The following is a 22,847-nucleotide window of genomic DNA, read 5'->3' on the forward strand; positions in this document are numbered from 1 at the left end:
GGTGTAGAGGACTCAAAAAACCGCATCATCGATGCGTGCAGGGTAATCAGAGAGACTCCAGGAATATTCGAGCGAACAAGTGGCTCAATGCGCCGACGTCTAGAGGCATGCATAATGTCTGAAGATAGACATATTGAACATTTACTATGATTTCTACATGTTGTGTGTTATTGATGAATTAGTTTTGTTCATTACCCTTTAATGGTTTAATGCAGGTAGTAACTACAAAATAACAATAAATCCAGTTCGTATTTATGACGATGTATCTCTGTAGCTGTTCGTAAAATAAATGTGAAAAAAATTGTTATACAAATTTCATGTACCCCCTTCAAGGGTCTGTATCTTAACAAGGGATGTTCCAATGAAGTTTCTTTTTATGAAAGATCCTATCTTTTTTTCGATGAGGAATCACCTCCTTGAATATTTTACACTCATTCAGTTGGACCCTGTATATCTGTAAATTAACCTAAATATTACTTTTGCCAAAACAATCTAGTTGTCTATGAATGTGAAAAACTTCTGAAATTTCTTGTAGAAAGAACTCAACAATTATTCTATAAAAGATTATGAATTTATTGCTTCAAGCCAGATTTTCTATCAAAAGAGTTTCTGTAATGTGGGTGCAAAAAATATTCTCTGGAACAATATTATTTTGAAATAATACTGAGAATTCAGAAACAAAAATTGGGGGAAAAGCGATTCGAGTGCAAGTCTTACTTGCAACATCTATTTATTGAGTAAAATACAAGTTTGATATATTTCTGCTTGGATAAAGGATCACCAAAGTAACTTTATTACAGAATCGTTGTGTGATAGATCAATACCTCATAGAACAGATTAAAATATCACTATGACAGGTGTGGAAAATCTATGCAAAGCATTGAAAGTGAGCTTTTTATATTATAGAAATGGCTTCACTTTATTCAAACTCCAAAGCCAAACTGTCTTGTTCAATAACCAATAGAATTATTGAGAAACTACCAAACATTAGCATAGATAATTCTTCAAACAAATATTCGGGGTTGTTACATTTTCTGGAAAATTATGGGCAAGTGCCAGGTCATGATATGAACCAATAAGTGTTTTTTCGATTCATATTGGTTGAATTTTCTGTACTTTGATAGAAAACAAACAAGTCATCCAGTCTTTGAATTTAATTAAGTGGAGTACATGTTTTATCATAAGCAATTCACCCTGCCATTTTTAATCTTCTCGGAATGCTTACATTTCATTCTTTCTGTACAGAAAATTGGTGATTATTTCGGAATGTGCGAATGAGAATAAAGTAAAATAGAGATTGACGGCTTGGGATTCACAAGAGACCTGAGGCCACGAAAATAATCGTCTCCGGGAATTCATTTTTCCTTTTTCGTACACCCAATTAAAACTTGGATTAGAATACTAATAACCAAAAAATATAACCGCCCAATCCAAACACAAATTGAGAGGAATTGCCTTGTCAGAATACTCTGTGTGCTGACATAATCTTTTTAATTTCGTTCGCTCGCAGACCTCGAGAGGGTGGAGTATAATAAATCCAATGACAGAATTATAACGAAATGTCAACCGGGATGATCATATTATTATTTGACGCGGTATTTTTTTCTTGGGCAATTACAAGGAGGGCAACTTTTAATAGAACTCTAATCCAGAAACTAAATATACCAGGAATTATGACGGAGGGGAAGGCCCGAACGACCGCCTGGTGTTTTGACATTTGAATTTACAATTTTCACGGCGAGACTTAAATCTTAATCTACTCAGGATGGAAATGTATGCAAAATAAAGGAATTGGAATTTTGTTGCTTGATTTAAATTCGGTCGAAATGATAAATTTTGTTCTCTTCGTCATAACAGTGGTTCGGATTTTGAGGGGTTTTTGGGATAGGAATACGTGTTTTTAGAATAGGTCGTTCCTTTCAGATGCTTTCCTTCGACTTAAGGAAATAAAATACGAGAAATGCTTTTTCTGTTTTTATTTTTTTCGTATAATAATGTCCTGTGGTTGGATATTGTAGGTGTATCAAATATGAGTCGTTGAACGACTTACAAACTCATAGAAATTTTGAAAGGAAAAAACAAGTAGCAGACATGATGAGCTGCTATTGTTCAGAAGCAATATCTGTATCAATATTGACTCAGTAAAGAATTATAAGAATTGAAGGGGTTATATTTTTAGGAGTGATTGATTTTTTGGGAAAGAAAGTTTTTGGCTTTCTACTACTCCATCTGATACAAAAAAAGGGTTGAGAGAATCTTCCAAAAAAAGGAAGGAAGTAATCAATTTGAAACTCTATACATGAATGTGTAGATCATGCAAAGAAGTAACTTTCAGTCACAAACTGAAAGAAAGTCCTCCTGAAACAGCTACTTTCATCCCTTTTTTTGTATCAGATGGAGTAGTAGAAAGCCAAAAACTTTCTTTCCCAAAAAATTAATCACTCCTAAAAATATAACCCCTTCAATTCAAATAAGATTCCTCTTGGCTGGGATTAAATCAAATAGGTAAATGAATGTCATTACGATGTCATCGATGACATAAGCAGATCAAGCTTATTCCGTGACATTCAAAATCGTAATTCATGAATGAAGTGTGTGTATTTTCTATAATGTTATCCAATTTGGTTCTGAAGAGCGTTAGGGCAAGTGTCTTAAGGCGAAACATCGGTGTATACCAGTGAGGGTGATAGTGTTCTATGTGAGTACAATTTATTACCATTCATTCAAAGTAGAACTCATGTGAATGATATCTGATTCTTATTCCACAACAAATGTTTGAAATACAAACTGAGTAGAGAAAAGTATCTCCTGTATAATTCAGTGTTCATATAGGAGTATTTGTTTCGAAAGAATTATTTTCTTTCGTGTAATTCAATGTTTATATGAAAGTAGCTGTTTCAGGAGGAAATTCTTTCAGTTTGTGACTGAAAGTTACTTCTTTGCATGATCTACACATTCATGTATAGAGTTTCAAATTGATTACTTCCTTCCTTTCTTTGGAAGATTCTCTCATCCCTTTTTTTGTATCAGATGGAGTAGTAGAAAGCCAAAAACTTTCTTTCCCAAAAAATTATAAGAAATAAAATTAATGAAATTGTTCTTTCAGTTTTGTAGTGATTTTTTTAAAAAGTATAATTTTTTGCGAGCTAGCCTCGCGAAGAAGCAGATGTTTGTAAAGTTTTCGCAATGATTTGGTGAATCTTCTTTTATAATAATATAATATTAATGATAATAATATTTTTATTCCAGTCAGATCACAATTCGAATGATATTGGAACAATCGAAAAAAGAGAACACAGCACATGTATATATATATATATGAAATCTTGAGTAATAATAAAAATTATAAAGTGATATTCTGATAATTATCACCGGTCATATAACTAAGAGTACAAAATGCATATTTAAAATACATTTGAAATTCATTCAGGCACCATAGTAGCTCAATAAAAAATTCATCCAATCAATAGAGTTCATTCGATGATTTTCACTATACGGGTTTTACAAAACCAGCAACACGTGTTTCGCTATTCAATAGCTTCTTCAAGCATAACTGAGAATGAAGGGGTTTGTATTCATGTCCCTCTGAGATTAGATGACTGGCATATGTGGAATTTATCTTTCCGTTCTGAAAACTATATTTGTGTTCCTTCACGCGGGTTTTGAACGTTCTTCCAGTTTGACCTATATAAAACATCGTGCATGACCCGCACGATAATTTATATACTCCTAATTTTTCTGAAACTGCCCAAGTTGTTGGTTTCGAAAGCAGTACTTACACCTTTGCTGTGAAAAATAGTTTTTCATCAATAACTATCGATATTCAACTTGAAAGTTTTTTTTCACCATTGAATTCAGCGTAAAAAAATTTTTTGACGTGAAAAAAGTTACAGCAACTTTTTGAAAGTGCACATACTCGAAAAACAGCCATCAGTTTTTATCTATTCAGTTAGAAAACAGGATTTTCCTTTCAAAATTGTTCAATTTGGCCTACTCTGTACAATTGCAATGGTCACATGCCAACCTGATGAGAAAACAACTAAGAATCCGACTAAACCATTAATCACGTCCTAATTGAAAAATCTCAGCTGATACATCCGAACCGGCGGGCATGATATTTTTGCTGAAATATTTGAGTAAACCGATATGGAGGAAGGGCAGTGTTTTTATGTCTTCCAGAGTTTCGGTGTCATATAATCGACAAGACAAGCGGATGTTTATGTGCTGGCCACGTTTAAGGTATCGAATTCGATCTGGCAGGTAATATATGTGTGCGAAAGTTCTTCGTCCACAAAAAATTGAGATATGGCTTTCGGGTTCATATTTTGTGCCCACACAGCATCTATTCCCTTCATACAGATTGCGTTTCAATAAAAAAATGATGTCGGAGGCAAGTGGTTTAAAGTATCTCGAATCAGTTTTGGAAATATACAAGCCAGTTGAAATTTCACCCCAGTTTGAGTCGAGGTCGTACCTTATTATAGCTTAGCAGAATTCTACGATGATAATTTTAATTGAGTAGGAGTAACTGTAGAAGCTACGATATTTTATTGAAATAATTCAATTCATTTCATTTTTCACATATAGTCAATGGACATATTTGAAGACTGGCTATAAATCAAATCATCTGAAAAAACAAATCGTTCAGGCCAGTCTCTACCCCCTACACAGTAGGTTAATGGACTAACACCTATCAGAAAACAACTGCTCCCCTGGCTAATACCAGCAAAGTTGTTTTACAATTCCATGGTGTTGCAACAGTTTTATTTTATTAGTATTTTATAATTACTTCCAAAATGCTAATTGATTATATTAGATGATTGGTGAACACAATACAGTTGTAGGCAATAAAACCGTTTCATACATTTATCATAGAAACGTTTATGAAATAAAATTAAAAAACCATTATGAAATAGTCAGGAAATTATCACAGAAACGTTTTTGCAACTAACTTATAAAACTTATTTTCCTATAAAAATAAATTGTTATGTAGCAGTTTTATAACACTTTTCTGTGAGATTTTTATGATAGTTATAAAACTATTTCAAGCTCATTTTATAACTGTTTCCTGTAGCTTTAATGAAATTATTTTATTGGAATGCTTTCAGATACTATTTTATTTTCATTATCATATTGTCACTTCAATAATAATTTCCCAACCATTTTATAGTATGGTATATTAACTACAATTCAAAAACACTAATATAACTGTTATAAAATCAAATTGCTTTTGCTAATATATATTTGCTGCCACCAAGAATAAAATGCAGCATTTAAGAACAACCAGCTGACATCGATTCCTAATCACAGCTTTGAAAAATTCTCCAAAATTTTAGTTATGTTTAGTAAGGGTATTTTTGTTTAGTTATTCAAGTGGAACGCCATCGATATCGTGGTAGAAATTAGTGAGCAACTTCTAAATATTTTATTTTTATTGAGTATAGGTACCCCATAAGTAAATTCAATATTATCAATTCAACCTTAATTTTAGACTCTATGATATGCATATATATGTGTATATATATGTTATACTTTCAATTTGATAACAATTCCATTGTGTGGATACTGTAGTGGATTTTTCTGTATGTATCCCGAATATATAAATTAAAATAAATAATAACTCAATGGCGGCCATTTTGAATATTTATTGGGGGGTATATGATAGTTTTAGATTTAGTTCGAGGTGCTTCAAATAGACGAAGAAATGACTTGGTGTTCCATAAAAAAAACTTTCTGGAAGCTTTGAGTCGCAATGTACATTGGAAATACTAAAAAAAACACTTGAAACTATCCGACCTAACCTAGTGCTTCAATTTTTTTTGCCAAAAACAGGAAAAGGTTATTTTAATGGTTGGAACCCGTCGTTTAGCCTTTATAATCGATGAAAGAAACTTTTTATCCAAAACATCCCGACAGATGAAATTTATCCAAACTATATGTGAGAAATCCTTTATTCATACAAGCACTTTTGTAGAAACCTACAGCTTTAAAAGTAGTCCGACTCTGCCGCAATTCCATCACTCCCAGAACTAAGTGTTTCTTAACAGTTTTATAGGGGTAACTAGTAGCTAAAATACGATCAAATGCTTGCTACTGATACCAATTTATTTTATAGAACGACGCCATTTTAAATGATAGCGATCCGAGATACTGAAATTATATGAGTTGAAAATATGAAATACCGCATATATAGTGATATTTACAGTTAAAAAGTACATAAATATTATAACATTATATTATTTAGAATAAAGTGCGTTAAGTTTGTGACTAGAAAATTAATACGTCGACAGAGTGAATTTTTGTATAATTAATAATTTTACCGAAAAGATTTATAAATGAGTGGCGCGCCTAAATTTTGCTAATAATAGGCTATATATTTGTCAATAAAATTTCATTTGCAGTGAAAATATCAATCTTCGAAACACAAACAATGTCTCCAACAGTTTTATGAGTGCAAAAGTGAAATTTTAAAATGGCTTCAACCTTTCTGTTCGTTAGTTTTCAGCTGGTGACATATCAATTATATTTTCCTAGTGTCCAATACAAAATCACTTCTTGCGTCTTCAAGAAAACATTTTTAACACTTTTTTATTTTATTGTTATCGTTTTCGGCTGTATTATATTTTATAACGCCTACTTGGAACTACTAAAAAACTCTTATAAAACTGTCTTCTGATTATTTTATAGGTATCGCTTAAAATGTTGCAAAAGTGCAGTAAGGGAAGTCTTTACAAAACTACTTTTTAAGAGTGTCAGACAAATTTTATGGTAACTGCCAAAATGTTTATAAAACTGTTTTGTACTGTTTGTAAAAGGACTTACAAAATATTGATAATAACTATAATGTTTTATAAAACGGTGCCAATTTCCTATTTATAGCAGTTTTATAAACACATTGAAAACAATTCTGGGAGGAATATAGTTTTATAATTTGTTTCTCCGAAACGTTTTCGCAGCTATTATAAAATACGAAATTGCTAGTTGGGCAGCATATGCAGGAATAACTTTTGTGAAGAATCCTGCACTGACACCTGTCGGATATAATCCAACGCCCTTCGTGGTATGCCCACTGACTATATGTGAACATTTTTCTTTCCTTATACGAGGAATTGGACAAATTTCGGATATGTAGTTGGTTACCTCGTTCACAGGTAGATGGGTCGACGACAAACCTGTTGTTTGTTGTATGCTTCAGCTTAGTTCGAGGAATGATACTCTGACGGAATTCGATTTTCAATTATCGGAAGTCATCGACTTCATGTTGATGATATACACTACCTTGCACTGACAAGTGGCCAAACAGCCCGAAATCGGTCTGCAAGTGTGTTCCAATAATTGAAAATCTATTACGGCAGTTGTATCGCCAGCAGCATATGCAGGAATAACTTCTGTGAAGAATCCTGCACTGTCACCTGTCGGATATAATTCAACGCCCTTCGTGGTATTACCCAGGGGAGTAGTTGTTTTCTGATAGGTGTCAGTCCATTAACCTACTGTGTAGGATGTTGAGACTGGCCTGAACGAATTGTTCTTTTAGATGATTTCATTTCATTTTATTGACCATGTTTTTCTATTCTACATTTTTATCAGCTTATTGTTATTCACAAGTCTCTTTTCAGCTCATGTAATCGGTTACTCTGTGTGATTTTATTTGTATTTCATTTATATTTTTTCACCAGGCTTTGTCAATGAGAATAAACTCTTTGGACCTCAAAGTATATTTTGAATTGAATTGATTTCTTTCCCAGAGGAGCTGAACTAATATGAAATTTTTCCAAAATTTCAATGAAGAACGATTATTAAAATGTAGATGCATTATAGCAAATGAATGCAAGTTTTTTGAAAATATTTGATTTTTTTGTCGAATCATTTTGTCCCAGCTTTCTACAGGACGGACTCTGGCTATATCGACATGAACTTTATTTTAATGGACAATTTGAAAGTATTCGGTACTGGGATTGCTAAATTTTGAAACAAAGAATAATTGCTTTCTTTATGTTTTCCTAATTCATGATTATGCTACATTCAATCATTCGGTGGCATATTGTGATCAGTTTTGAATGAATTTTCATAGATATATGAAATAATACTGATATTATCACCTTTTCCATTATGAGTTTTTTATGAACCTCATATCAATGAAAACTTCGAAACTCTTTGACACCAGTATTGCTACATTTGCTAAATCTGATTGAGAGACTGAAATTTTTACTAGTCTATGAAAAAATAGATTAAATTGAAACGAATAGCTGAAATAATAATTAAATTGATGGAAATATTATGAAACGAATGAAATAATCGAGATTAAAGATGAAAGTGATCACAGAGTGGAAAGAATTAAAAAAAAAAACAAAAATGAAATCAAGCAGCGAGAAATTGAAAACAATATACCAAACTCAAACCAAGTAACTTCACGTAGTCGTAAAGTAACTTGGTTTGAAATCTTTTTTATTGTTTGTTTCAATTTTTTTTCAATTATTTTCTTATTTTCATTCGTTATCGTTTCTTTTTACTATGTGGTCATTTTCATGTTTCATCTTAATTATTCTATTCGTTTTATTGTATTTATTGCTTAATATAATCGAAATTTCAGCTATCCATTCTAATTTCATTTGTTTTTTCATAGACTTTTTGAATCATATCAGACAATAAAAGTCTGAACTAGTGAAATTCACCATGAAACATTTTGCTAACCACTTTCAAACAGATATTTCTTCTTCAAATCAGAAATATGGAACCACTCAATAATCTATAACTACTGTATACCTACTTGATGCATCATTAAAACTGGTTTTAATTATGCCTTACCTTATAATTGAACAGGTGTGAATGTCTGTTCGGTGAACTTTCACATAAATTATTCATCAAAATAAATTATTAAATTATGATAAAAAGGCTTCTCCTTTTTAAATTGCCCAGAAGTCAGGTTCGTCAGATCCCACCCAAAGAGAATTGGTTTGATTAACGAATCCTTCTCAGTCAGTTTATTGGTTATTATTTTTTTCCATTAATTCTGTATCGACATCAAAATTGTATATTTTCTTTTTTTTTTGATAAATTACTAATATATCCTTTTGTATAATTCAAATCAAAATGGAAAACAGTGCATTTCCTCACTTAGGTCCAGCGCCAATATGTGATACTATTTTTCCACTTGCTGAAGGTCTTTAATATATCATCGAATCATCATAGAATTATTTCGTTGCATACATGAGACTTATGACGACTTTTTTTTCAATGACAAAACACAAACACTACAGGAAAATCCTTAAGGAGCCCTGCGAAAGTAGCCACTCAAATTGGATTTGAATCGCTAGAGATTAAATCCATTTGGAAAAACGTTTTCAGAAAGTTTATTCCACATAAACGCCGTTCTCCAAATGAAAGTGTACTTCAACAGTGAAGTTCGAGGCGTACTGAGTTGAACCTCAAAACGATGAGCAGTTACAGTCCGTTGCGTATTTTTGATATGTGCCGCTCTTGGTGGAAACAAATTTGCCATGTCACTTGAACACTTCACGTGAAAGTATCTATAGAAGAGAGACAAATATCCAGCCTTTCTTCAATGTTCCAGGCTATCAAGATTGCACGTGTGATGTCCGCGTTTCCAATCAGGTGAGTGGCTCTTTTCTTGATGGAATACTCCAAAGAAGGTCTGATCAAAGCTGTATATAGCATTAAAAGTTGCTGAGGTGTGTACAGTTTTCTGGTTCAGCTTTTGAGAAGCAACCTTTGCAATTCCAGTGACATAATTGTGCCAACCTGTATTGAAAAGCAAATGACTAATCACAATTTCCCGGGGAACACCATTTGTTACTTGATGAGGGATCAGTAACTCCAAACAACTCTCTATAAGGCTGTAGTGTTTTTTTTGAGACTTAGATGAAATGGAAAATTCAGACAGTCCCAAAAAGCAAATGAAATATCAGAAGTATGGTCTCCAAGCAGATGCTTTCATGGAATCGAGTAGAATAATCGACTAAATAACTCATGTCAGGTTACGTAGACCAATGATCGATAATAGGTTTGTTTTATGACCTCTTCATTCTAAAAAAAAAATGGTGGATCCAATTTAATGATTCATTCGAGCCAAAAAAGTAAAGTCTGTAATTTGGCACTACTATCAAGTGTATCACTAGTATCAAATCTATATGATTTCCAGCTACCTTTGCTGGTTTGAAGAAAATTTTACCGACAAAATCATCAAAAAATTCCATAAAATAATTTTGAATGACCTCAATGTGAAGTTGATCGATATAGCTGAAGCTCTGAAGATATCAAATGAACGTACATGAATATTTGGGTATGCGAGAGCTCTGTTCAATCAAGGTGCCGTGCGAGCTCACAATTGAGAAACAATAATAAATTGACGCTTTTGAGCAGTGTTTGAAGGTGTTCCACCTCACAAACCCGAATTCATGCATCCATGGATGAAACATGGCTCATTTCACACACATCATTTCACACCAGACTGAAAACAATCTTCATCTGAGTGGAATACACGTGGTGAACCGACTCCAAAAGGTACAACGATGCTACAGTCGGCTGGTGAAGTTATGATATCAATATTTTTGGATCCGCATGGTATAATATTCATCGACTTCCTTGATAAGTGCAAAATCATCAACAGCGGCTATGACATAGCGTTACTGGAGCATACAAAGTAAGAAATCGGAAAAAAATGGCTCCATTTGAAGGAAAAAAATGTGCTTTTCCATCAAGATATTACACCATGTCACAAATCAAAGAAATCGATGGCAAATTTTCATGAATTGGGCTTCGATTGGCTTCCGTATCCACCGTATTGTCCAGATCTGGCCCCAGCGACTTTTTCTTGTTCTCAGCCTCCAAGAGAATGCTCTCTGGAACGAAATTCAGCACCGATGAAGAGGTAATCGTTGAAACTGAGGTCCATTTTGAGGCTATGTTAGCTATGTCATACAGAACCGTAGCGAAAAAAAAACCAGGGGGGGGAGGAAATCCAAATTTTTCCAACTCCACCAGCAAAATTTCCCAACTTTCGAAGAAATGAAAGCCGAGGAATTAGTTACTACTATAATATATTAATTTTCTTACTTAGCAATCCAAAGATTGGCTGAATGCTTATGCCCGTTAAGGTATGCACAAACAAAAATAAATTTTGGTGATTATAAAAATGATAATGGGAATTGATCTACTTTGGACCAAGGTCCTTGGTCTTCCACCATATCGACCATGTATAGGAATATTCAATACAAATGAAAGGTAACAACATTTAAATAATATTGTGCTTATTGTTTTCTACTATTAATTTTTCTATCTTCACGGCCCGAAATTTCCCAACTTTTCCAAGTCGGAAAAACAGCGGAAAGTTGGGAATTTTGTGAAATTGTCACTTCAAAATTTGTGGACTGTTCAGGACTGTTTTCTTACTTGGGAGAAATTAAACTTTTTTGATGATTTCAAACAACTGAGAATTCTCTTCAAGTTATGCATGTTGGGAAATCTCAACCTTCTCCTGGTTCTTTCCCTTTTCTTATTACCTCTCCTTTTTTTTTTCTCTCATTTTTATTTTTTTAATTTTTACTCATTTTTTCACTATTATTTTTTTCTATCTTCATGGCCCAAAATTTCACTTTTCACAACTTTTTCCCAAGTCGAAGACGCAATGGGGAGGCTCCCACTCATCCCCCCCCATGGCGATGGCCCTGATGTCATATGCTATGTTAGCCTACGAACTTCCAGCCCAACTTCTATTTCATAAAAAAATGTTGTTGGAACCGATACTGCTACAACAACCTGTGATTCACAGTTATCAATTTTTTTTCTGAAGAGAGAGTCTAGATGGACTACATATAGACTTGTGCACGAATCAATTTGATGCAGAGTGTCACTGGAAGTCACAGCATTCTGGAAATGACCTCTGACTTCATGCCTCCAACTGTCAACTACGAACTGCCTCATAAAGTACTGTTCCCGAGTAGTGAGGACTGGACCTTCCGGGAGAAGGAAATATTAATAGCAGATGGATCAAAAACACCTTCCATTTCTGGTGCAGGTGTTTTCAGTCGTAAATCCAGGACAGAGATATCAACCTGCCTAGGAACCTAAGCCACTGCGGAAATTTGGGCTATTGAATTGTGTACGGAGAGATTGGAGGAATCCAACCTCATATACAAGTCAATAAAAATATTCTTGGGCAATCAAACAGCGTTGGAAGCTGTTTGTTCCTACCGAGCAACGTCTAAATTGGTAGCAAATTGTCAAAAACGACTCTCCGCGATAAGAAGACTCAACAGATTGTCTCTGGTCGGGATTCCTGGCCATACTGGCCTGGAACGCAATGAGACTGCTGACTCCCTGCAAAGGAGGGTGCTTCAAATATCTTCATCGGACCAGAACCCGTCATTGGCATCGCTTTACGCTTTGCCAAACAAAGACTGAACACCTGGATGGCAAGAAGATGTATGGACTTCTGGCAGAATTTTCTAGGATTGGCTCACTCCAAAGCGTTTATTCACCCTTTGAAGCTTGATACCAAACAGTTGTTGGACTACAGTAGAAATGATCTAGGATGTCTAACAGGCTTTCTTGCAGGTTACTGTCATTTGTATCATCATATGCAGAGATTCGGACTGTCAGAAGATATGGTGTGTCGCCTATGTTTGGAAAATGATGAAACATCAGAGCACACACTTTGTGCCTGCCCCGCTGGGGACCGTATCAGGTTTTTAGAGTTCGGCAGAGCCGTACTCTTACCATCTGACCTGAAAGACTATTCACCATACAAACTTATCGGCTTCGAATAAGTGAAGTCCATTTTTTCGTTAAAAGATTTTCATGAAGAACTCTTAAACTGAAATTGCTTATAGCAACAGGAGATCAGTAAGAAATAGTATCAACCAAGTTTTGTTCGATTATCAATAAAATCTACCGATACTAAATCTGAGTGGTTGACGAATCAACTGAATCACATTTGAAGGAATCATATATTAGAATAATATATTCTCAATCAATATCGGAATATTACAAATAACGAAAGATATTGAGTCCGTAGTTGTGATTAATTTCAAATAAATTCCTTTGTTACATTCAGTATTCGAGAGAAAGTGTGCTTGAACTAGTTTATCACAAAGTATTTCGTGAAATATTTTGAGTATTTGAGAAACACATCAAAGAGCTGCTGGTTTCGAGAAGAATTCCGGACTAACCGGAATAACCATCCCATCAGCACTATCCCTGTTTGAGAATGTACATTGAATCGTTACTATACTGTGTCGACTCCATTTCCTTCAGTAATTATATTTCAGATCGATGGAAGCCCTTCCAAGTTGATCAAAGACTACTCTTTTATAGACGAAAAATGACAGCAAGGAGAAATAAAGATAAAGCGACTATTTAATTAGTTATTGCTATAGCGACTCGCACAGACAAGTGAAATTTCTACACTTAATATATTCGGTTCAAACGTGGAACACAAAGAAAATTGAAGCAAAAAATAATGATGGTTTCGAGTTTTGTTACATCTATACAAGGGATGATGATGAGGGTATATGTTTCCATGGTTAGAAACTCAAAGAACGTCACGTCGCCAAGTAAGAAATCATATACGACATGGCTGAAAACTCCCGGAGCTAAGAAAGAAACGCTTTTTTGTTCAAAATTGTCTTTTTTCGTCAACATAATCCCATCAAGAGCCACACAATCATTCCAGCGTCGCTCTAACAAAGTCTTTCTCAAAGTGGGCGATAGCGCCCCCTTATGGGCGATGGAAACTTCTAGGGGGCAGTAAAGGGCACAGAAATAATTGGGGGCGTTGAAGCCGTTTAGGGGGGCAAGGGCTAATTTAAAACTTTTTTTGCTTTTAACACAAACTATACCGCTTCTTTACGCTCAACGCGCGTTTCCTCGTGTAACGCCATCTAGGGGACTAGACAGTAACTATTTTCTGTCCGATAGTTGTCAGACTGTGCAATAGATGGCGGTAAGCTGATAAATATATATATATATATATAAAATAAATAGATAAGTACTCCAGCAGCTTGACTGCATTAACCTTTCTAGATTTTATATATATATATATATATATATATATATATATATATATATATATATATATATATATATATATATGTATGTATATTATAGAGTTTTGGTCTCGCATAACTGAAATACAGACAAGTTAGCGTTAATATATTATGGAAATGTTTACAGTTCCTTATAAAAAACCGTAAGTGCGATAAGCTGAGTTCATAATATGATGAATGTGGTAATTGAAAGTCAGATGATGATCAAAATAAATTAGATCAAAATGAATAGATCTCGGATATTATCTGTTCTCTCCAATATAATGTCATTAATGTGGTAAGGATATTGTAGGGTATTGACTTCTCGGCTAAATGTCATAATTTTGCTTGGATATATTCAAATAATAGAGGTGGTTCTTGAGACACCAATCAATCTACTTTTACAAATTGGTGCAGTCACCTGAACTGTTTAAAGATGTGTAAAAATCTAAATGATCAGCAAATATTGATCTATTGCAGGTTAACGAGTTGCACAGATCGTTAATAAATAATAAAAACAGTAAGAGACCAGGATTAGTTCCTTGCGGGACTCCGCTAGTGGCTAAGTACATATTTGAAGAGAAGCTATCATAGTATACATATTGATTGCGTTCTCTCAGATAGGATTCCAAAAGTTGACAGTAAATTTTATTGAAACCCAGGCAAGAAAGTTCACGAATGAATAACTTATGGCTGATCCAATGATCCAATTTTAAAATCGTCGGAGAAATAAATAATGATGAAACTGTGAGAATCGGTGTTTTAGTTGTCAACGATGTTCTTTTTATTGATTTTTTGTCCGTTTTATTGACTTGAAATTTGTAAATATACTTGTTCAAACAAGTCGTTTTTTTATTATCGTTGATAAAGTGGCAACAAATATCGGTTTCTGAAAGTTACCATTTGATTTGTCTCGTCGACTTATACATTATTTTTTTGTCTTTTATTGAAGCACACACCGTTTGCCAAATCTATATCTATCTATCTATATATCTGTCTATCTATCTATCTAATATACCTAATATACAGGTGGAAGTTTGTGAGAATGGATTGTTTACCTTATATAGTTTTAAATAAAAGTCTGCGATAGTAATCTTCCTCTTATGTGGAAAATACTGAGTCATATACAGGTAGGTTCTTTGTACATCGTAAATAAGCATCACGGTGGGGATTGAGGAATTTCCACCCTCAAGGAGGAAAAAATAGGGGTTCAATAATTGTATTGAATTTCGTCAGTTTTGAAGTTGAACACCTGAAGTTTTGGGTAAACAAAAATATTGTAAGTATATGTTTAAAATGGTCTGTCACGAAACATAATTCTACAAGGGCGAAGCCGTGGGCAACAATTAGTCATAACTACTAGAATTATCATGCATGTTTTACACATAATGACATAAGGCCCTACATCTGTTGTTCTGCCCCTGAAACAAGGTAAAAAGGAATCCACTCACACTTCAGATAAAACTATCAAGAACTAGTTAGTAAAAGGAGCGTTTGAACTAAAACGCGTAAGAATAGCCATAAATGATAAAAAACCACAAGCCGCGTCATTAAGGTGGTCTTTGCCGGCATCAAGTGGCATACTTTAGATAAAATCCCCAGACCTACGCATGGTTTTTGTCAAATCGCTAAGTAGGTAGTTGGCTGGTCCTAATTTCGAGATTGGAATTCGTTGACTGCAATGTTGTTTCCACCTTGAAGGACCTAACAATGAACGATGACAAAATACACACAAAAACATGTTAGATATCCCAGAAATGGAACTTTCACAATGGCCCGGAGATTTTCTTGTCGCCTCAGATATGTTATGCGCTTTATTATGGGACCATCATTCTCAGTTGTCGAAGAATTTGTAAGATGAGGCTCGTTAAGATCGTCCGGGAGATTTTTGTCGTCTGAGAATTCGTTTCATTTGTTTCTCTCCGCAGAGTCGATGTGAAAATTTCCGACAGGGTGATGATGTTGGTGTAAATTTACATTGGTACAAATATTTTTCTGTGCAGTTTTTGTGGTGAATTCCCAAAAACATTCAATTAACTCCCTAGCCGCAGAGACAAATTTCAGCTTCTGATGATTTTGTTTTCGATATTCAGCTGTATCTATTCAACATTGACATTGACATAATGTTGAAAAAGTTCCAAAATGTTGCGACTATGTGTATTGTAAACGAAATTCAATATAGATGAACATTATTACGTTTACCCGTGGATTTGTTAATTTCCAGATAAAACGTAGTTATATATTTTTTCGTTTGAGTACGGTCGGTTTAGTTACCAACTAGAAACATTCAACAGGGCCGTGGGTCAAAGATGTTATCACCAATGAAATAAAAGATTTCTAATCAAAATGGGCGCCAAGTGATTCGGCCGGCTTTTATTACAAAAAAAATCACTAAAATATACTAGAGATAACTACAAAATTGAATCATAAACTGATACTCATGGACACTAAACAAAAAAAAACAATCACGATGAAAAAAAAAACGTATAAAGCTGATGTCACTGATTCTTATGTTCTACTTTACGATGTAATGATTCAATTCTTCTCAACTATGAATAAGGTTTCTAGTTTAATGTGAAATATAGGCATCGGTTTGTCCTTAATTAATTCACGTCACCCCAAAATGCTCTTGCAATTCTTATGTTTATTGCTTCCGTAACGGTTGTTTCAAAAGACAAGAAAGGTAGTTGTTTCGAAAGTACTTTTATAATCGTGAAATTGAATATTGATATGAGATTAGTTGTTTTGGGAAAGCTTTTTTTCAGATCATATCTAAAAGTAACTTCTATGCATGATATATATCACGTCTTTGTGGAGAGTTAGTTTTGAACTCCTCATAGAGGAGTAGATAGTGGAGTAGAAAGCCCAAAAAGTTTTTTCTTAAAAAAAATCTCCCCTGAAAAATATTATCCTTTCAAAGCTTTTCATAATAATATCCGTGGGTTGGAATTTTGTTGAGTTGTTTCGCAGTTTTATATTTTCAATCCTAATAACTTTTCCTGCGTATAATAATCATGAAACTCACTGTGCTGTATGAGTGATTTTCAAATTTATTTGCTGGCTATAGTGCTTTCATTTTGAGTCATTGACAATATTTGTTCGCTTTCAAAGCTGAAAGTCGCATTCAAATGATTGGGTACTTTTGAAAAATTTGACAATGTGAGAAGTATTTCGTGGAAAGGTTGAAGTTTCGAGAAACCTTTTTTTTCTTCTTCTTTTCCATAAAAGTAATGAAAAATTGCAAAAAAGAAGCAGAATAAATGAATATCGATGAAAAGTTTCTACTTTCTAAACTATGAGCTTACTCTTAAGATGTTCACCGTGAGGATATAAAGTCATAGATATCGAGAATTCATTAACCAGATTGACACTGCTAATCTACTGATAGTTATCAAAACTAAAGACCATTTTATTCACTGTTTCTGCTTATCATGGGATCGATTGTTCTAGATTTATTAGCATTGAATTGAACATGTTTTGCTATCAATAGTTATTCATTCGACTCTTCTCCCTATGTTATTGACTTTTGCTTCCATTCAGGCGCATTAAGCCATTATTTCTTCTACGTTATCTGCGTATGCCAAATATAAACAAAATTACTTCAAGGAGCGATTCCTATTATATCACACTTGATTTTCATCAAACGGTTTCATGATTGATAGCTATGAATTGTTTTTTATTATATTGAAAAGGTATTTGATTCTTTCAACTTTACTCTTGTCTAATAATACATATATTTCTGTTACGATTGATTCCATGTTTTGCCATGCAGTGAAATTCAGTAGATAATTTAAAAAAATGTATGGTGTAAATTGAAACTGACAGATTAGAAACCATTATCGATTTTGCTTCTTTATAGAATTAGCTGAAACTTTTTTCTCTTGTACGAAAGATCTCTATTACAAATTTTATAGGTTTTTCTGTGCCTTTTCCTACTTCTGTTTCACCAATTCTTTAATTTATACGTCTCTCATGCTTGTATTTATATAATTGTGATTTCATTTCTCAAATGTCAAACATGATGGCATGGGCAACCAAAGTAATCGCGGCATTTTATTTCCTTTCAGTTCAGAGTGTGAGTAGTGAAGTTTAAAAAGTGCCCCAATATGTATCAATTAATCAAAATGACGCGACTCATTATCACTGGCTTCCCATTACCGTCTTCAGGAAGTCATTAGGCGAGAAAGGGCTAATGGCGTCCTTTCCCTTTGAATTTGTGGTTTTTGGGTAGAGCTCTGTGGTTTTAAACATTCCATAAACGTGATCAAAATTACTTTGTTTCCCTTTGCGATAACTGAAATATGATTACTCAAAAAAATTTACAATTCACGAAAGTCAAACTCGAGATATTGTGTGAAATATTGAATATCTAGAGGGTGTTTTTCCGTTAGTGAATCTATTCGAGATTCTTGAAAAACATTAATTTCCTGTTCCTCATTGCAAAATAAATGATGTACGAATATAAGTATTATAACACAATGGGTATAATTCCATAGAAAAAATTTTTTTTGATTTACCGAATATTTATTTTAAAAGGACTTCATTTCAAGCATCCTTGATAGTTAGGGACAACGATGGGGAGTAATTTTGTTGATACTTTCATGATAGTCAAAGTTAAAGTGTTTTTTTTTTCATTTTGGATACATGAATATGTATATATGACACGTCACATTTTAGAAAAGATATTTTATTTAATATCATTTATATCATTACCAACACATGTTTGCTTGAAGATGATCAGTTGGTGATCGAAATGCGTGTCGAGGTGTTAAAATAACGATTTGATGTTGGGAAAAACTCTAGTATTTTCCATTACTACACCATAAGTTCCAAACAGTGCATCACAAACACATGTTACACAAAAATATTATGTTCATATTCTTTCAGGGAGTGAAAACAACTTGTTATCAGAAAGTCTTTGACTTTTTTCTTGAATTTGAGAAAATTTGTTTCAATTCTGATGCTCTTTGGTAATGAGTTGAAGTATTTTGCCCCGGCATAAAGTGGCGAACATTTGTACTCATTACGGTTTACTTTTTTCTGATGGAAGTCGTTTCTCAGTTTCGTTTGATGAGAATGAATTTCCTCATATACCTTAATATAAGGTGGATATTTTTTTGTCTTGGAATGTTTTCTTACAAGATTTTCTGTACTTGAGAGCAAAAATTAGTGTAATGTAATTATAAATATTCTATTTATTTCTGATGAGTGTCCCCAAAAGGTAATATTCAAGATTGGAATAGACTAGACCATAGTAATCAAATTATCTAAGAACAATTCGTTCTTAGTAGGTTAATGGACTGACACCTATCAGAAAACAGCTACTCCCCTGGCTAATACCACGAAGGGCGTTGGATTATATCTGACAGATGTCAGTGCAGTCCATTAACCTTCTGTGTACGGAGTTGAGACTGGCCTGAACGAATTGTTCTTAGATAATTTGATTTATAGCCAGTCTTCAAGTATGCCCACTGACTATATGTGATAGACCATAGTATATATCCAAGAGATTATGTCTTAAAAAATTTCAAAGAAGGCGAAGACGGTTTCATCTTCAGACAAGGTCCATCAACTTTTAGACATGAGTATTTTAAGAACTTCCTCTGTACGCTCTCAATTGATGTTTTTTGGTAGTCGTAAACTGGATTCCATAACACAGAGCCATACTCTAACTTCGATCTGGCATACGCAAAATATAGCAATTTCAAGGTGGCAATACTTTTGAAGTTTTTGCCATTTCTGTAAATGAATCCAAGCATTCTATTTGCATCAGCAGTCATATTCCTTATATGTGCTGTAAATGTTAATTTACTGTCGTATGTTATACCAAGATATTTTATCTGATGTTGACAGTCAGTAATGTCGTCGATTTTATAATATTGTTTCAGGTCGTCTGCAAACAGTAGGCTGAGAATATTCAAAGAAGTTGCCAAGTCATTGATAAACATTAAAAATATGATTCAATTATAGTAAGCAGTTGGTTACAGAGTCTAAATTTTGTCAATTTGCTAAGAAGAACATAATGGTCTATTTGATCAAAGGCTTTTTCGAAGTCTGATTAAACAACATCGACTTGATTTTGCGTGTCCAGTTACATACAGAGATATTGATTTGAACATGCAAGATGTGATCTTTGTTGTAGGAAACCATGCTGAAAAGGAGAAATGACTTTTTGAATATGGGAGTACATAACATTTTGCACACATATCTCGAAGAATTTAGAAAACTTACATAAAATTGAAATTGCCCTGTAGTTTGAAATATCGCTAGAGTCGAGAACTGATGTCGGCAGTTAATGGCTATTTTGAGGAACAACGTATCGAAATCGAGAAAAACGGTATCAAAATCATTGAATGTTGCTGCTGCATGGAGGTTATGTTGGAGAATGAATACTCATTAATAAAATTCATTGTATGATTTTCACTATAGTGAAAATCATTCAATAAACTGAGTTTTAATATGGATTTCCATTAAGTATCGGTCAATTCTAGTAAAAAATAAATCCTTTTTTTCCAAAATATTCGTGTTCATAGTAAAAATGAAGTGTATTAATGAGATTTTTTGTCTTTTATTTGTTGGGCCGGGCATTTCGGGACCACTCTCTAAAACTAGGTTTTCGGAACGGGGTTTATGAAGAGGTGGAAAACAAGTCGTGTATTTTTCAGTATGTATGTCAATGTACGACGAACTCACATAAATCAAGCTCTTATATTCAAACTCGCCGAAAGAGTAAATTATTCATTGCTTTATTGTGTATGAAATAGACTAGAAAACAGTAAATTCCACTCCATCTATTTAATTTTTAATGCCCTTCTGCGTCATACTTCATCGTCCCGTGCACGTTTTCCGGTTTCATTGTTTTTCGGGCAATTTCCGCGGAGTTTAACATGAAATCCCGCTTAAAAAGTAATCACTGCAGAATAATTTCCCCTCACTTAAATATGAATGAAACATAACGCGCCTCGCTGATACTGTCTATCACTCCGATAATTGGCTTTTGTTGCAGGCACAAAAGGAAAGTGCAAAACTTTCTCCCTTGTAAAAACTCACCCCAAAACAACTGTGATGTAAACACGGCGGCGGGCATTTACGAAGACCTCCACGATCTTCCCAGACCAACCCCCACGCACCACCACCACCACCCACAGCTTGCTGGGAGGCACGTTGTCGCTCCGTCGATAGAGGTATGTATGTTTATCAATTATTACTTCATCATCGACCATCGGCAGACTGATAGTCGCGTCAATGAGTACCAAAAACTGGCAAACTTCTGAACATTGAGTTAACGAGACACTGTTGAGAAATGCAAAACTTACAATTCCACAATTTGCCGCTTCCTTGTTACTAATTACTTGCGAAACAAAATATTTTTTTGTCCTTTATTACAAAAATATACGAGGTTTTGGTAAAATTAGGGATACAACTTGTTGTTTCATAATTTCATAATTTGTATTTCATCAGTTCGGACTTTCATTGTCTAATATTATATATATATATATATATATATATATATATATATATATATATATATATATATATATATATATATATATATATATATAAATATAAATATATATATATATATATATATATATATATATATATATATATATATATATATATATATATATATATATATATTGATTTAAAATCCCTGGAAAAAATTAAAGAGAATAATGGCAAATAACAATTTTAATGAACAAAAAACTGAAATTACAAAGAAATAACATACAAGCAACAACCAAAAAAAAATAAAAATTTTAAATATTAATAAAAGCTGAAAAGTAAAAAATTAAAACATTAAAAAATATTATTAACAAAAATGAAAAATTAAAATCAAAAAATTCCAAACCAAGTTACGTCACGACGTTTCGATTGTTAGTATCCACAATCGTCTTGTTGATAATATTTTTTTAATTTTCAGCTTTTATTATTATTTAAATTTTTTTTTGTTGCTTGTATGTTATTTCTTTTTAATTTCAGTTCTTTGTTTAATAAAATTGTTATTTTCGGTTAATCTTTTTAATTTTTTTCAGAGATTTCAAATCAATTTATATTATATTAGACAACGGAAGTCCGAACTGATGAAATACTCCACGAAACATTGTCAACTACCTTCAAACGTGCCTAATTTGTATTGTATCTATTACAATGAAAACTCATTAATTAAAAAAAAATATCTATTGATTGTTCCAAAATTTGGACCATATCATTAATTTGCTCTAATTCATTAATTTGCTCTAATTATCCCTTAATCACTTGCGGAAATATTTGATTTATTTGTTAAAAAACTACGTGGTGTCTCGCCTCAACTAACTTAGCGCTAATAAGGACTTTTTTTTCTTCTATAAAAAATAATAATAATAATAATAAATCGGCTTTATTGATAATACAAAAAAAAACAATACAATGAAAATAGGTTACAGGAGATTCTGGTACTCCTTGGCGAAGTCTAGTTCAAAGCTACTCTAACTCAACCAACAAGCACCACTCCATAAAGCACGCAAACATACAAAAATAAAAGCAATTAACAGTGATGGTACCACGAAATGAGAACAGTAAATAAAATAATAATTTGTGATTACCTTCCAAAGATAGTTGATAAATAATTTAATTTAATTGAGCTGTTGTCTAAAAAGCAAAAGTTGACATTACTGACTATCATAGATATAATTTTTATATTTGTATTTAAATTTCCTGATATTGAATCTCTTCAATTGCTCAGGCAATGAATTATAGAGTTTTACAGCACCAAAAAGAAGTGATCTCTGAAACTGTGCAGGGCAATGTTGTGGCATAGTA

The 22,847-nt window shown here is 33.3% G+C and overlaps 1 protein-coding gene across 3 annotated transcripts in view; it reads left to right on the forward strand.

Moving 5' to 3' along the window:
- pxb (putative Hedgehog signaling attenuator pxb) overlaps nt 1-22,847 on the forward strand; it is a 157,759-nt gene that overhangs the window by 105,736 nt on the left and 29,176 nt on the right. For all 3 annotated transcript variants that reach the window (XM_074185972.1, XM_074185971.1, XM_023156701.2), the window contains exon 4: nt 21,052-21,229. In XM_074185972.1, the coding sequence (XP_074042073.1) occupies nt 21,052-21,229 (178 nt within the window). The remainder of the gene's footprint in view (nt 1-21,051; nt 21,230-22,847) is intronic.

Source organism: Leptinotarsa decemlineata, unplaced genomic scaffold (genome assembly GCF_025532065.1).
Source record: "Leptinotarsa decemlineata unplaced genomic scaffold, Ldec_3_MD MMD2_tig00078422_RagTag_RagTag, whole genome shotgun sequence".
Classification (NCBI taxonomy): Eukaryota; Metazoa; Arthropoda; class Insecta; order Coleoptera; family Chrysomelidae; genus Leptinotarsa; species Leptinotarsa decemlineata.